The 14,932-nt window shown below is 51.4% G+C and overlaps 3 protein-coding genes across 4 annotated transcripts; 2 read left to right on the top strand and 1 right to left on the bottom strand.

Moving 5' to 3' along the window:
• The first annotated feature begins 4,165 nt into the window (after positions 1-4,165).
• INO80B (INO80 complex subunit B) lies at positions 4,166-7,005 on the top strand. Of its 2 annotated transcripts, none has more exons than XM_082356604.1 (5): positions 4,166-4,322; positions 4,554-4,746; positions 4,965-5,083; positions 5,254-5,423; positions 6,384-7,005. In XM_082356604.1, the coding sequence occupies exons 1-5, from the start codon at positions 4,214-4,216 to the stop codon at positions 6,912-6,914; spliced, it is 1,122 nt and encodes a 373-aa protein (XP_082212730.1). In that variant the 5' UTR covers positions 4,166-4,213; the 3' UTR covers positions 6,915-7,005. The 2 variants fall into 2 exon arrangements, with proteins under 2 accessions (XP_082212730.1, XP_082212729.1); XM_082356603.1 differs by having other exon boundaries at positions 4,188-4,322; positions 4,539-4,746.
• Positions 7,006-7,238: 233 nt separating this feature from the next.
• On the top strand, positions 7,239-9,947 carry WBP1 (WW domain binding protein 1). Its single transcript, XM_082356638.1, is given in 5 exon segments — positions 7,239-7,728; positions 8,706-8,808; positions 8,928-9,104; positions 9,277-9,654; positions 9,657-9,947. Coding segments are annotated over 5 exon segments (807 nt in total). The 5' UTR covers positions 7,239-7,659; the 3' UTR covers positions 9,737-9,947.
• A 164-nt stretch (positions 9,948-10,111) lies between these two features.
• On the bottom strand, positions 10,112-14,849 carry MOGS (mannosyl-oligosaccharide glucosidase). Its single transcript, XM_082356565.1, has 4 exons — positions 13,405-14,849; positions 12,991-13,217; positions 12,302-12,498; positions 10,112-12,070 (listed from the first exon to the last, which is right to left on the bottom strand). Exons 1-4 carry the CDS (start codon positions 13,754-13,756, stop codon positions 10,327-10,329), a joined length of 2,520 nt encoding a protein of 839 aa, XP_082212691.1. The 5' UTR covers positions 13,757-14,849; the 3' UTR covers positions 10,112-10,326.
• Positions 14,850-14,932: the final 83 nt, after the last annotated feature.

Here is a 14,932-nt window from a genome sequence, read left to right as displayed (position 1 = left end):
AAATTATATTTAAAAAATAAGCTAAGAACTTTTTCAGAAGGACAAAATTCTTCCTTTCAGCCTACAAACCTGCTCAAACCTCTCTGACACTAAACAAAGCAAAACTAAAAACAAAACAAAATAATGAAGTCCATGGCTACTTACTGTCACCACTTCCTCCCTGCTGGGCATCAGGATGTTGAGGAAACACCACTGGGCCTAGTGTCAGGAAGTCTCTATTTGATGCTGGCTCTGCCACTCCCTAACTGTGTGGCTCTGGCCAAATCATTTAACCTCTCTAAGCCTCAGTTTCCTCATGAGGGAACAATAGCATCTCCCATATGGAGCCGCCATGGGGATCAAGGGAGGGAAGGGATATGAAAGCAGGTTATAAGCTCTAATATGTTTGACAAATACTAACTGCAGGTGATCCCTCACTTTAACTCCTGGTGATACAGGACTATTGCCTTCACTCCCTGCTAGAATGCATACTCTGCTTGGAGCTCAACCTAGCCTTCACAGAACTGTACACGGTTCATCATAGCCTTCGTCTGCTGATAATCTCTGCCTTTGGGTACCTTTATTGCCTCTTTTGATCTCTTCCCAACACTGCCTGTCCCTCTGCCTGCCTGTTCAGGACCGGTGTCCACTTGGGTTTGTTCCTGGTCCTTTCCTCTTCATCTGCTTGATCATTCTGGAATGTCTCATCTATTCCCATCCCTTGAGGGGGACCTCCATTTTTATGCTGATGATGATGCCCCAAATCACACCTTCTGCATTGGCTTCTCCTTCAGTATTACATCTCCATCTGGGCATTCCCACATGCACTTTATTTTATTTTATTTTTATTAATTTTTATTAGAGTATAGTTGCTTTACAATGTTGTGTTAGTTGCTGCTGTGCAGCAAAGTGAATCGGTTATACGCATATATATATATATCCACTCTTTTTTAGATTTGCTTCCCATTTAGGTCACCACAGAGCACTGAATAGAGTTCCCTGTGCTATACAGTAGGTTCTCATTATTTATCTATTTTACACATAGTAGTGTATATATGTCAATCCCAATCTCCCAATTTATCCCACCCCCCTTTCCCCCTTGGTAACCATAAGTTTGTTCTCTACATCTGTGACTCTATTTCTGCTTTGCAAAAAAGTTCATCTGTATTATTTTTTCTAGATTCCACATATAAGCAATGTTATACGATATTTGTTTTTCTCTTTCTGACTTCACTCTGTGTGATAATCTCTAGGTCCATCCACGTCTCTGCAAATGGCATTGTTTCGTTCCTTTTTATGGCTGAGTAATATTCCATTGTATATATGTACCACATCTTCTTTATCCATTCCTCTGTCGATGGACACTTAGGTTGCTTCCATATCCTGGCTATTGTAAATAGTGCTGCAATGAATATCAGGGTGCATGCATCCTTTCGAATTCTGGTTTTCTCCAGATATATGCCCAGGAGTGGGATTGCTGGATCATATCGTAGCTCTATTTTTAGTGTTTTAAGGACCCTCCATATTGTTCTCCATAGTGGCTGTACCAATTTATATTGCCACCAATTGTGAAAGAGGGTTCCCTTTTCTCCACACCCCTTCCAGCATTTACTGTTTGTAGATTTTTTGTTGATGGCCATTCTGACAGGTGTGAGGTGATACCTCATTGTAGTTTTGATTTCCCACATGCAATTTAAATTCACCTTGGGTAACACTAAATGATTTTCTTCTTACTTGCTTCTCTTCCTATGTTCTAATCTTTATTTAAAACACTATGGGGACTTCCCTGGTGGCGCAGTGGTTAAGAATCCGCCTGCCAATGCAGGGGACACGGGTTTGAGCCCTGGTCCGGGAAGATCCCACATGCCATGGTGCACGAGCCACAACTACTGAGCCTGCGTGCTGCAACTACTGAAGCCCGAGTGCCTAGAGCCCGTGCTCCGCAACAAGAGAAGCCACCACAGTGAGAAGCCCGCGCACCGCAACGAAGAGTAGCCCCCGCTCGCCGCAACTAGAGAAAGCCCGTGAGCAGCAATGAAGAACCAACGCAGCCAAAAATAAATAAATAAATTTATTTAAAAAACAAAACAAAACACTATGTTCTCTCTAATACTTGTGCTAGAAATATAGAAGTCATTTTAAAATTTTTATTTATTTATTTATTTATTTTAGCTGAGCTGGGTCTTAGTTGTGGCATGTGGACTTCTTAGCTGTGGCGTGCGGACTTTTTTTTTTAATATTTATTTATTAATTTGGCTGCGCTGGGCCTTAGTTGTGGCATGTGAACTCCTAGTTGCTGCATGTGGGATCTAGTTCCCTGACCAGGGATCAAACCCGGGCCCCTTGCATTGGGAGGGCAGAGTCTTACCTGCTGAACTACCAAAGAAGTCCCTAGAAGTCATTTATTATTGTTGCTGTTTGCTTTTTGAACATCTACTATGTGCCAGATACTACCCTAGGTACTTTGCATTCTTGATTTGCTTTATTCCTTGAAAGAATCCTATGCAGGAGACACTACTTCATTCCATTTTACAGAGCTGGAATATGAGGTTCAGAGAGCTTAAATAACTGTGAACCCAAGGTTACATAGCCAATAAACTGGAATTTGATAATAGGCTTCTCCGACTCCAAAGTTCATTCTCTTAACCTTAATCACTATACTACATTGACTTCTTCCTGAATTCTCATATATAATTGTTCATCAATTCCTTTAAATTTCATCAATGAAATGTCTCTTGAATCAGTTCTTCCCTTACTATGTTCACTATTGCTACCTTGTTCAGACATGTATCCCATATATATTATATACAGTGCTTTTTTCTAATTATAAATGTGATATATAGGCTGTAAGAAAATTCATTACAAAACTTACTAAGCAGTATTTTTAAATGAAGAAAAAAAAGAGAGAGAGAGAAAAGAAAAGGAAAGGAAAGGAAATTCACTACAGATCTAGATAGTGAAACTTCCCCAACCCCAGCTTCCAAAGGTAATCACCGTTAACAGTATAGTATACATTCCTTAATGTTTTTTCTGTGAATGTAGTAGCATATTATGCCTTTTTAAATGGGATCACCACAGGACTTCCTTGGTGGTGCAGTGGTTAAGAATCCGCCTGCCAATGCAGGGGACACAGGTCTGACTCCTGGTCCCAGAAGATCCCACATGCTGCAGAGCAACTAAGCCGGGGCGCCACAACTACTGAGCCTGCATGCCACAACTACTGAACCCCGCGTGCCTAGAGTCCGCGCTCCTCAACTAGGGAAAGCCCTTGGGCAGCAACGAAGACCCAGTGCAGCCAAAAATAACCAATTAATTAATTTAAAAAAATTAAAAAATAAATGGGATCACTTCATCTTGAAACTTGCCTTTCTTATTTCATATGTCAGCACATACAGATCTACTTTGTTCCTTTTTTTTTAATTAGGTAAAACATACATGTTTTAGACAAAGTACAATAGGCACAAAAGGGTATATTATGAATAATAAGTCCCTTCACCCTCGTTCTCCCAACTATCCATTGGAATTGCTGCCACCAGTTTCTTGGGTAGCCTTCTGGGGCCTCATTTCTTTTAATGGCAGCATAGCTTCCCACTGTATGGATGTATCAAATCCCTGTACCAAATTATTTTGGTTTTTCTTTAGAGGCAGACTTAGATTGTTTCCAATGCTATTACCCACTTGGATATAAATTCCATGTCAATCTTACCAAGTACTTATCAGCTCTTAGCTTTTGTGTTCCAGATTGGATAGATGCACCATAATTCATTTATCCATTTCTCTACTGATATAGAATTTAGGCTTAAATATCATTTGCCCTGCTGGTAGGGCACTTGTGCTGTTAAGCCCTTCTGCCGTTTTGCCGGCAATACACTTTCTTACGTACTCCACCAAATTGTAAGCTCCTCAAAGGCGGAGAGAAGTGTTCATATTCATCTTTGTATTCTCATAGCCTAGCCCCGAATTTGGTCTGGAATATACGTTCATCACGCTTGAGTGTAATAATAATTGAATCGCCCGCGCGTCTTATCTCGATTGTTTGGATGCGGAGCGAGCAGAAAGCCGTGGCCCTCTGACCGCTCCCGGTCTCAAAGAGCCCGGAACCCTTGTTGGAAGGAGCGTTGTTTCTTCCGGAGGATTTTTAACCGCAAAGCTTGCCCCGCACAAGCATGGTTGCTACGCACCGGAAGTACCCGGTTATTTGCTGGGATAAGTTGTTCCGTGGGGCGGAAAAGGTATGTCTGCTTGTGTTCCGATTATTTTCAGCCCCTTTTCCTTGCAGGACCCCATGAGTAAGCTGTGGCGGCGCGGGAGCACCTCTGGGGCTATGGAGGCCCCTGAGCCGGGTAAGCGCGGATCGATAAAGCAACTTAGGCCTTCGCAGAAAAGGAGTCCCTTTCTTGCTCCTCCGAGCTTCCTGGGTACTTCGCCACAGGTGGGAAGGAGAAAGGCGGGGCTGTTGTTATGGTAACAGCGAATACCGCGGGAAGAGTAGGACCCCTCAGGGGTATTGGGTTCTTCTGGGCTTTCCCTGACCCGCTCCTGATGTACACCGTTGACAGGCTCTCCTTCTGCAGGGGAAGCCCTGGAGTTGAGTTTGGCGGGTGCCCACGGCCACGGAGTGCACAAGAAAAAGCACAAGAAGCACAAGAAAAAACACAAGAAGAAACACTACCAGGAAGAGGAGGCTGGGCCCACGCAGCCGTCTCCTGCCAAGCCCCAGCTCAAACTCAAAATCAAGTTGGGCGGGCAGGTCCTGGGCACCAAAAGGTGAGGCCAAGAGAGCCGAGGTTTTACTTGGGGGACTTCAGGAGCAGGTAGAGATAGAAGCAGAAGCTGGCTGCGCTTTTCAGAAGACAGAGAATGGACGCTGTGACTGCAGGGCCCAGGTTAATGCAGCAAGAACCCAAGAGGGTGTAGGGAAGGCTGGATGTACTGAGCAGGAGGAGACAATTGGCTCAGCTTACAGAGTGGTTGCTTCTCTGCAGTGTTCCTACATTCACTGTGATCCCTGAGGGTCCTCGCTCACCCTCTCCCCTTATGGTTGTGGACAATGAAGAGGAACCTGTGGAAGGAGTCCCCCTTGAGCAGTACCGTGCCTGGCTGGGTGAGAAGGGTCTGGAGGTGGGGAAACTGGGTTTCTCATTATACCTGGTTAAGGGAAGAGGGTTCGTTCTGAGGAAGGTGAGAATTTTGCGTGTCCCAGTATTAACTTGGCCAAATTAGGGTTCCCCATCTGAACAATTCCACTTTTAGCTCTCCAACTTTCCTTTCCAGATGAAGACAGTAATCTGTCCCCCTCCCCACTGCGGGACTTGTCCGGGGCCTTAGGGGGTCAGGAGGAAGAGGAAGAACAAAGGTGGCTGGATGCCTTGGAGAAGGGGGAGCTGGATGACAATGGAGATCTCAAGAAGGAGATCAATGAACGGCTGCTCACTGCTCGACAGGTAAGTTAGTTCATTCTTTATTTGCTTGCCAAATTTATATTGAGAACTTTCCATGTCCCAAGAACTTTGCTAGGCAGCAGGGATATCAGCAGTGGAGAAAAGACAGACAAGGTTTCTGTTCTTATGGAGCTGGTATTCTTGTGCAGTAAATAAATAATTTCGAAAAACTGTAAGGTTTATAACAAAAATAGGGTGATGAAATAGAAAGAAGTAGAAAAGAAACAACATTAGATAGGGTAGTCTGGAAAGACCTCTCTAAAGAGATAACATTTACAATACCAGAGGAGCTTTCCCGGCAGAGAGACCAGCAGGGGCAAAAACTCTGAGAGCGGAACATGCCTAATCATGTTCAAGGAGAAGAATAAGTGTGACTACCACAAAAGGGTTGTTTACAGAGAAGTGATGTATTTGATTTGTATTCCAGTAGATTTCTTTGGTTTCTTAGTGGTGGTAAGGGATAGAAGCAAGACCAGGTAGGAAGCTGTTGAAGTAGGTAAGAGATGGTGGTGGCTTGAACCAAGGTGAAATGGTAGAGATGGAGACAATCAGATGGATTCTGGATATATTTAGGAAACAGACACTTGTTGGGGGAAGGAGAGGAATCAAGGATAACCGTTAGTTTTTGGCTTGAGCAGTTATCCAATTGATGCTATCCATTGAGATTAAAAGATTCAAAACAACAACAAAAAAGCCTCCAGGGAGCTGGTACAGAGTTTTGGTACACAAGGCAGGAAGGTAACATTACTAATACTTTTCCCCTTGAGAGTCAAGGATCTAAAGCTGGAAGTCTGGAGACCTGAGAGGAGGCAGTATTAAGGGCTCCTGGAGAGGGTGCTCATTTCACCCCTTCTCTCAAGGCCTGTTCTCCTCAAGACCCTGCTTTTCATGTCCCCTCTTCCCCTTCCCCCGTTCAGGCAGACCTCACTTCTCTATTTTGACATCTCTTCCGTCTCTCCCTAGCGAGCTCTGCTGCAGAAGGCTCGAAGTCAGCCTTCCCCGATTCTGTCACTACCTGTGGCTGGGGGCTGCCCGGCCCCTGCTCTCACCGAGGAGATGCTGTTGAAGCGAGAGGAGCGGGCACGGAAGAGGCGGCTGCAGGCGGCTCGGCGGGCGGAGGAGCACAAGAACCAGACTATTGAGCGCCTCACCAAGACTGTGGCGCCCAGCGGGCGGGGAGGCCGAGGGGCCGCGCGGGGCGAGAGGCGGGGAGGGCGGGCCGCGGCCCCGGCCCCCATGGTGCGCTACAGCAGCGGGGCACAAGGTTCCACCCTTTCCTTCCCACCTGGCGTCCCCGCCCCCGCGCCTGTGTCTCAGCGGCCATCCCCATCTGCCCCTGCTCCTCGGTGCTCTGTCCCCGGCTGTCCACATCCGCGCCGCTATGCCTGCTCCCGCACAGGCCAGGCACTCTGCAGCCTTCAGTGCTACCGCATCAACCTGCAGATGCGGCTGGGTGGGCCTGAGGGCCCCGGATCCCCACTTCTGGCTTCTTAAGGCCCTCACCCAATCTGGACTCTGTGCCTTCTCCTCTGTCCCCGGCTTTCAGTGTCTTCCCCACCCTATTAAATTTCATCCAGTGCCTTGACTTGTACAGAATTGGGGTAATGGGGTATGGGTAGGCCAATTCCGCGTACACACATCTTGCCCCCACCGGAGCTTGCGTCGACGCCTGGGAAACGTCCACCAGGCCCAAGAACGGTAGCCAGCCCGCGCCCAGACTCCAGCCGACATTTGTGACCCTGCCTCTTCCAGGAGGATTACCTGGCGTGGTTAAGCGTTTGGCGTCATCTGGAAAATAGGGCTCAAGCCAATCAGCGGGGACTTTGCTGTTCTGGACGGCCGTTCATTGGTTGATAACGCAAAGCCTGTTTTGTTGTCCGTATTGGCTGTTGTCGCTGTCAGTCAGGGCCATGGGTCGAACCTTACCCCACTCTTTGTCTGTGCAAGCTCTTGTTGTCTGGGAGAGTGGCGGAGGCGCTGCTGTAGATTGGTCACAGGGAGAAGCCTGTGATCTTTCCTATTGGCCCATCTGTCGGAGGGTGATGTGGATTGGTAGGACGGAACAACCTGGGTGCTAGTTGGCAGAGCTCTCGCTGGATGGAAGGTCCGGTCGCGGAGTGATGGTGGAGGCAGCGGAGATGGGCCGGGCAGGGACCATGGCGGTGGCGGCAGAGGTGGCAGGGGCGGGGTGGCTGGCGGTAGAGGAGACTGTGGCCTTCAGGGGGCTGTAGGCGGAGGCATGGCTCGGGCCAGCGGCGGGAACGGCAGCGAGGAGGACTGGGGGGCACTTCGGGTGCCGCAACAGCAGGTATCCCAACAGCTCCAAAAGCCTATCACGACAGCCATTTATTTCTCGTTCCCCTTTCCTTGTCCCTGCCTTTTGGGGGGTGGGGGAGGAACTCACGGAGCCAAAGGTACTGCGAAGTTCCTAGATACGTTCCTTGCACTCTTTGTCTAAACTTTGTAATGTACTGTAGATGCAGTTGACTTTTGCCTGCAGCTTCATAGACCCCCATCCCGTGGCTGCAGTGGAAGCTTGCAGTGGCTCTTCAGTGACCAGAGGCATAGCGAGGCCCCAGGGAGGCTCCCTCTGTTTTGCAACTGTTATTTGTGATGTTTTTCTATGTGCCTATTGTCACAACCGAGTCTGGCAGCGTCTTCTCTTGAGGGAGCAATTTGGAGAAGAGCTGGACTCCAGACTCGCGCCTTGGATGCCATCCTTTAGCACCCGCAGCAATCCCATCTGGTTGGGAGCCCTGCTCTGGGTCTCACACTGACCCTCCTGTACCCTAGGAAGCCTGAGACCCAGGGGTGGAAAGATCCAGCTTGGGAGTGGGAATTGGCAGACCATGGGGAGTGATGATGAAAACGGCTTTGGAAATTACCTTAAACTCCTTACCCATTGTCTGAGACTTTGAGATAGCTCAGCCTGTCTTCTGGCTTCTGCCAAAATACTCCCTTAACAGAAAACACCCTGGGGAGCCAGACCTGAGTATGAGATAAGTCTCTTATATGCAGAGCTGAAATCTGCCTCTTTGTATGTCCACACCTTGCATCTTAATCTTGGTCTCTAGACTGACTCTTGCTATTCCAGATCCTCTTCCATGCTGGCAGCCCTTCAGATTTGGAACACTCCTCTCAGCATCACTCTTCCCTCTCCCCATAGATTTCTATGAGCTAAACTTGGTTCACAGGGTGGGATTGTGTATGTGTATGCAGGGGTTGGGGATGGACAGTGCCTTGGGCTGGAACCTCCCTTGGTTCTAAGTGCCTCCTTGCTCCCAGCTTCGAGAGCTGTGCCCAGGAGTGAACAACCAGCCTTACCTCTGTGAGAGTGGTCACTGCTGCGGGGAGACTGGCTGCTGCACCTACTACTATGAGCTCTGGTGTGAGTCTTCAAGAGGGCTCTTCTTGGGTCCTTCTGCCCACCTGCCTTTGGACCTCAGCCTTCAAGGACCCTTCTCTGCCTGGGAGGTATCTAAGACTCTCCCTCCTCACTTCCTGCAGGGTTCTGGCTCCTCTGGACTGTCCTCATTCTCTTTAGCTGCTGTTGCGCCTTCCGCCATCGACGAGCTAAACTCCGGCTGCAGCAACAGCAGCGGCAGCGTGAGATCAACTTGTTGGCCTACCACGGGGCATGCCATGGGGCTGGCCCTGTCCCTCCCGGTTCACTGCTTGATCTTCGTGAGTGACTTGAGGCTCTGGGCTCACTACCAGTGGTCCCTCCCAAAACAGGACCCTGATTCATCCCACACTCCCTTTTCAAACATTTCAAAGCACACTTTTTGCTAATAGGAAAGAGACCACCACCCCACCCCTTGTTGCCTTCCACCAACCATGCCATTCTCTCCTGCAGGCCTCCTCAGCACCTTCAAACCCCCAGCCTATGAGGATGTGGTTCACCGCCCAGGCACACCGCCGCCTCCTTACACTGCAGCCTCAGGCTGCCCCTCGACTGCTTCCAGTGAATGCACCTGCTGCTCCTCTGCTTCTAGCTGCCCTGCCCACCAAGAGGGAACAAATGTGGAAGATGTTTCCTCCCACCAGAGTGACCCTCCTCATCAGGAGGGTGAGCCTGGGGCAGGGGTGAGCCCTGCCCCCACACCACCCTTCTGCCGCTATCGCCGCCTGACTGGGGACTCAGGTATTGAGCTCTGCCCTTGTCCTGACTCCAGTGAGGGGGAGCCAGTCAAGGAGGCTAGGGCTAGTGCCACCCCACCAGATGTGGAGGAGCAGTCCCCTGTGCACGGCCCCTAAATCCTGTGCCCCAGGTCTCTCCTGTGGGGCTGGCTTCCAATGAAGGGGACATCCCATAAGCAATTTGGGGAGGGTGGGTGGCTCACTTGCCCACCAGAAACAGCCCTGCTCCCAACTCCCTGAGTTCTCCTTGGCCTCTCCCTGCCCTCCTAGAATCGGTCTGAAAGGGCTGGAGTCCTGAAGAGAAGGGCAGTGTTTGGGGGACTGTGCTAGCTCTATCTCCTAAGACATACACAGGAGCCTTTGATCTCATTAAAGAGATGTGAACCAGCTGCTTGTGGATTTGGGTGGACTAGTGCTCAACTTACTGCATTGCACTTGATTGGAGGGGACAGTCAATGGCCACTTTTTCCACCTACTCTGAAGGACAGCAGGCAGCCCTAAGGCCTGGACTGAGCTAAGACCTCTTGGCGAGGCAAAGTTGGCAAAAGCAGTAGAGTTTGGCGTGGTTTTCCCATTTATTTAGAAAAATAGACTCTGAATTCACATTCACTCAAGGGCTATGTGGGATGTCAGTAAGGAGACACCTGAGATGAGCCGAGGAGGGTTTGAAGCACTGGTACCTGAGGGCTGGGGGCAGAAGTGAGAGACCTTGTCCCTCGACTCCAGAGTGGCCTAAGAGGCCTGGCTCCCCTCCCATGTTCCCCCTTCAGTAGTCTTCAGCCATGGCCAGTAGGACAAGGCTGGTCCAGCCCTGGAAAGGGCGGCAGCCCATGCCTCGCCCATCCTGGTCACTGTATTGCTCCCACAGGAAGCCCGTGGCCTGGTACTGCCGCCTCACATTGCCCACCAGATTGGTGCGGAGCTCTCTGTGGAGCTTGGCAGCACGGGCCTGGCAGGGACCCTCCAGATGCCCATAGTAGTGAAGAGCCCCCAGTGCCAGGTAGTTGACATTGAGCCACACAGCACCTCGCCAGTAGGGAGGGTCATGCTCTGAATTGCGCTGGCTGTAAAAGGGGCTGGTTGCTGCAAGGGAGCGCAAACCAAAGGGGCTCCAGAGCTGGCGGCTATCAGCTAGAACATCCAGCAGGGGCCCAAGGCGGGATGAGTTGGGGTCCAGCAGCCTCAGCAGGAAGGGGAAAAGACTGACATAGCCCAAGGCATCCACATATTGTAAGCGAGGGCTGGGCCGGCCCACCACTCGCACCAGCCCCTGAGGGGGTCTAGGCTTCAGCTGCACTGCTTTTGTGTGATTCCCAAAGTCTGCAAAGACTCCTAGCTCTGGGGCCCAATGCAGCTCATCCAGGCTCTCCTCTGCTTCCAGGGAGGCAGCCAGTGGGCCCAGCTCTGCAGCTGCCTCAGCCTCTCCCAGCTGCTCCGCTAGCTGCATCAGCACACGGGCACCCAGTGCCACCCAGCACCGCAGGTCCAGGTGCCGCTCAGTGGGTGAAGGGTGTGAAGCCCGGGGATAGTCATCCAACCCAGAAGGCAGCGTCTTGGGGTTCAGTAGGGTTGGCAAGGCTGGGTCCCGGCCCCGCCAGCGGTAAGATAGTGGCACTGGCCCTGCCTGGCTCTGATGAAGCCAGGAGAACCAGGCACGCAGGCGGGGGAAGGCCCTGCGGAGGAAGGCATAGTCGGCAGGGTCACCACCCTCTAGCATGTGGGCTACAGGCAAAAGCAGAGTTGGGGGGTTGGCGTGGGCTGTCCGTTGCACCAGGAACTCTGAGGGCACCCGGGCTCGGGCCTCATCCCCCAGCACCTGCTCCCGCCCAATCCAGCCGTCAGCATTTAGCAGCCCCAGCCAGTGGCCTACGGCCTCCCGGGTGAGCCGGGGATCCCACCGTTGGATCACCAGCTGGTGAAAGCCCTCGTCCCACAGGAAACCTCGAGGGAAGAATGACCGGGAGGGCACTGCTGTGAAAAGAGGGACAGGTGGAAAGAGGACTGGGTCCACCTTCTGCTTAGACCCCTCAACCTCCATGTCTGGCAACACCAGACCCTGTCCATAGAAGTAGCCAATACCACCAAGAAGACCACTGAGGGCAACCTGACCCAAAGCCTGCTCCTCAGGGCTCAGGCCCTTCTCCTTCAGCCGGAAGGTCTTCTCAAAGCGCTCTCTAAAGGCTTCAGCATGGCTTTCCAGGGCCTGGGTCAGCAGGCTGCCTGCCAGCTGCTCTAGGGCTTGGCTTCCTCCTGCCTGGGCACTGCCTGATTCAAACACCAACTCCACAGAAAAGGGGACTTTCAGTGTCACCTGTTGTATCAAAAATTGCCCTTGTCCCTGTCCTTGCCCACTTGGGCCTCTGTCCTCCCACTTCAGAGCTCCTGGCAAGCCGAGGTAGCGTTCAGGGGAAGCCCCTGGGGGCCGATGCTGAAACCAGTTATTTAGGCGGCTCTTCACCATCTCTGTCAGCAAGGGAAGTCCTGGGTTGGAGGACCAGAAGACATTGTAGCTTGAAAGGAAAAAGATAAACAGGAAATATTACTCAGGAGGAAGTGGTGGGGATTATAAAGCGAAAACATGAGGTGATCAGGAGTCAGGATGGGAGAGTGTTGGCAATGCAGGGAACATGGAGCCTGGTGAGAAGGGAAATACCTGGTGAAAAGAGGGTAGAATGGGGGAGATGGAAATCAGGCTAAGTCAGCATCCATACCACCACCCCACACTCTCTTCCCCCAGTTACCTGCCATACTTGGGGGCTGTATCTCCTGGACTGGTTGGTGGCATAAGTGTAAAGCGGAAGTCACCAAGTTCACTGGTGTGTCCACTGATGAACTTCAACTGCCCCTTAGCCCCAACCTCTGGCACTAGGACTTCTTTGCCATCTGTTACCACATAGAAGAACAAGGACACCAAAGGGAGAGCAGAGGTACTTGAGGCCTGGGACACCAATGAGGACATAAAAACACAGCATTAGGTTAGCAGTCTCTCCCCTGAGAATCAGCCTTAGGGATAGGGACACCAGGTGAGAGCAACATAGTAAACAACATACATCTAGCAGTGTTGAGGGTCACTGAAAGTAAGCACCAGTGGGATGAGATAAAGAGCTCTGCACAGGGTTCTCTGGGAAATAATAGTACTTTTGTCCCATGTACTATGCTAAGAACTCAACATATTATTTCCTTTAATTCTTACAATTCTGTGAGTTACGTACTATTTTTATTTCCACTTTACAGACAAGAAAACCAAGGCTTAGAGATAGTAAAAAGAGATGGTCATACAGGCAAGTGTTTAAGGCAGGCAGCAGATTCGAACCAGGCAGCCAGGCTCAGAGCCCCTGCTATTAACCCCCACTTTATCCTGCATTTGCACGCAGCAAAGGAAGGGTGGAGGAAGTCTGGGCTGGGGGAAGGGTGTCCTGAGGGCCCTGACCTGAGGCTCTACAGTCACTCTCCAGCTCCAGTTCCCTCCGTGTTGACCCCCAGGCCTCTTGACGAACTCAGTGGTGAGCCTTAAGGCCCCATCCTGGATGTGTTGCCGCCCGAAGGAGAGACCGTCGTGGAACTCCCAGCCATAGGGACCCACGCCGTCCCCCTGCTCACACGTGTGCCTGAGCTTAGGGGTCCCCGGGGTGGTGCCTTGCTGCGCCCACATCAGTCCTGGGGGTAGAATGGCCAGGTAAGTCAAAGAGAGAGCAGGGGACCTGTCCCTCTGGGTCGCCGAGAACTTCAGGGTCATCCCTCTTAATAACTCTCCTGATCCACTCCTCACCACCCTTGATCTGGCGCGAAGCTGGAGCGCCCAGATTAAGTGCCCGCCTGCCTGCCCGCCCCGGGTCCAGGTTACCGGTGAGGAGGGGCTGCGGACTGCGGGTCTTCATGCCGAAGTAAACGTGAGGGCGGTAGGTGCCCCAGAAGAGGTCCGGGGCCACGGCGGGGCTGGAAGAGTCGGGAGGCAGCGCCGGGGGCGCGGAGTGCAGCGTGACAGCCCGCCGCGCACGATGCCATGCCAGCAGCCAGCATCCCGACAGGCCCAGGGCCAGAGACAGGACCACGACGGCCAGAGCCGCTCCCGCAGCCACGCCCCGGGCCCTGCCGCCCCGGCCTTCCCGTCGCGCGGGGCCGCCCCGAGCCGCCCTCTCAGCGGTCCGCGCTCCGTCTGCCGGCGCCCCGCGGCGCCGCCGCTCGCCCCGAGCCATCCTTGCACGGAAATGGGCGTCGCGGGGACCCGGAGAGATGGCAACAGAGCCCGGGTCCCGGCTCGCCTCCCAGGATCGCGCGCAGTGCCTGGAACACCACTGATACGTCAGCCGCACCCACCGGCCCGTGCCTCCCCCTCCGCTTCCGCCGGAGGTCCCGCCCCGCCACGTCAGGTTAAGCCCCACAGCATCTCAACGCGGCGTGGCGTAGGGCTGGTCCCTGGGGTCGGCCCTCTGGGCCGCGTCCACTGGATCGGTGTTTATTTGGCGTTCTCACGCAGTTGACAGGCTAGTAGGAAAAACCAATCTCACATTTGTCTTTTTTTTTCTTTTAATAACTACTGTATATTAAAAGCATGAGACGCTGTCCTAAGTGTTTTACATTTAACCGCTCCCCATATCGCCCCAATCAGGTGCCTGAAAACCGTGGCCTAGAAAGTTCAAGTAACTTGGCCCTGGCTACAGAGCCGGGAAGCGGCTATCTTGGAACCCAGGTGTATCTGAATCATATTGTCCACACCTATGCCTTCTTTACTAGTGAAATGGAGTGGATTCAAGAGGATCTGTGATTTTAGATGTCATACCTCCACTCAGTCTAGGATTCCTTATCTAGATAAACCCTACAAGGACCATAATGGTGGTGGCTGTACTTTTTTTTTTTTTTCCTTTTCTACAACCCAGGAAGCAAAGGCGCTTAGGGGAAAGATTGCTTATGTCCAGGTCAGGGAAGGCTTGTAGGAAAGAGGTAGCACCTGCACCTGATGTTGTCCTAGAAGAGCCAAGATTACATTTGATGATGGTTCAGAAATGCAACTTAGATTCATAGTTACTTCTCTCCAACAGCTCAGCATAAAAGGTGTTTTCATAAAGTACAAATCTCCATCATCCTCTAAAAAAACCCTACTCCACACCCTTATGCTATTCTAGCTATTATCACACCTCCCATCCAAACTCTAATTATATAAAACTACTACTTTATGCTGCACACCCACTTCTTCTTTCACTATAATCTGACTTCTGGCCCCACCCTCCACTAGTAGACTTTTTACTCATTTAACAATCACCTTCTGACCAAACCCAATGGTCCGTCCTTTCTTGCTACCATTGCACCTGGTCCACACCTAGTCAATATATTGTAGCACTTAGTACACACACCTGAGTTTCACCATTCATCTT

This window comes from Balaenoptera borealis (genome assembly GCF_965194805.1).
Source record: "Balaenoptera borealis genome assembly, chromosome: 15".
Classification (NCBI taxonomy): domain Eukaryota; kingdom Metazoa; phylum Chordata; class Mammalia; order Artiodactyla; family Balaenopteridae; genus Balaenoptera; species Balaenoptera borealis.
This window is presented reverse-complemented; position numbering and strand designations above follow the sequence as displayed.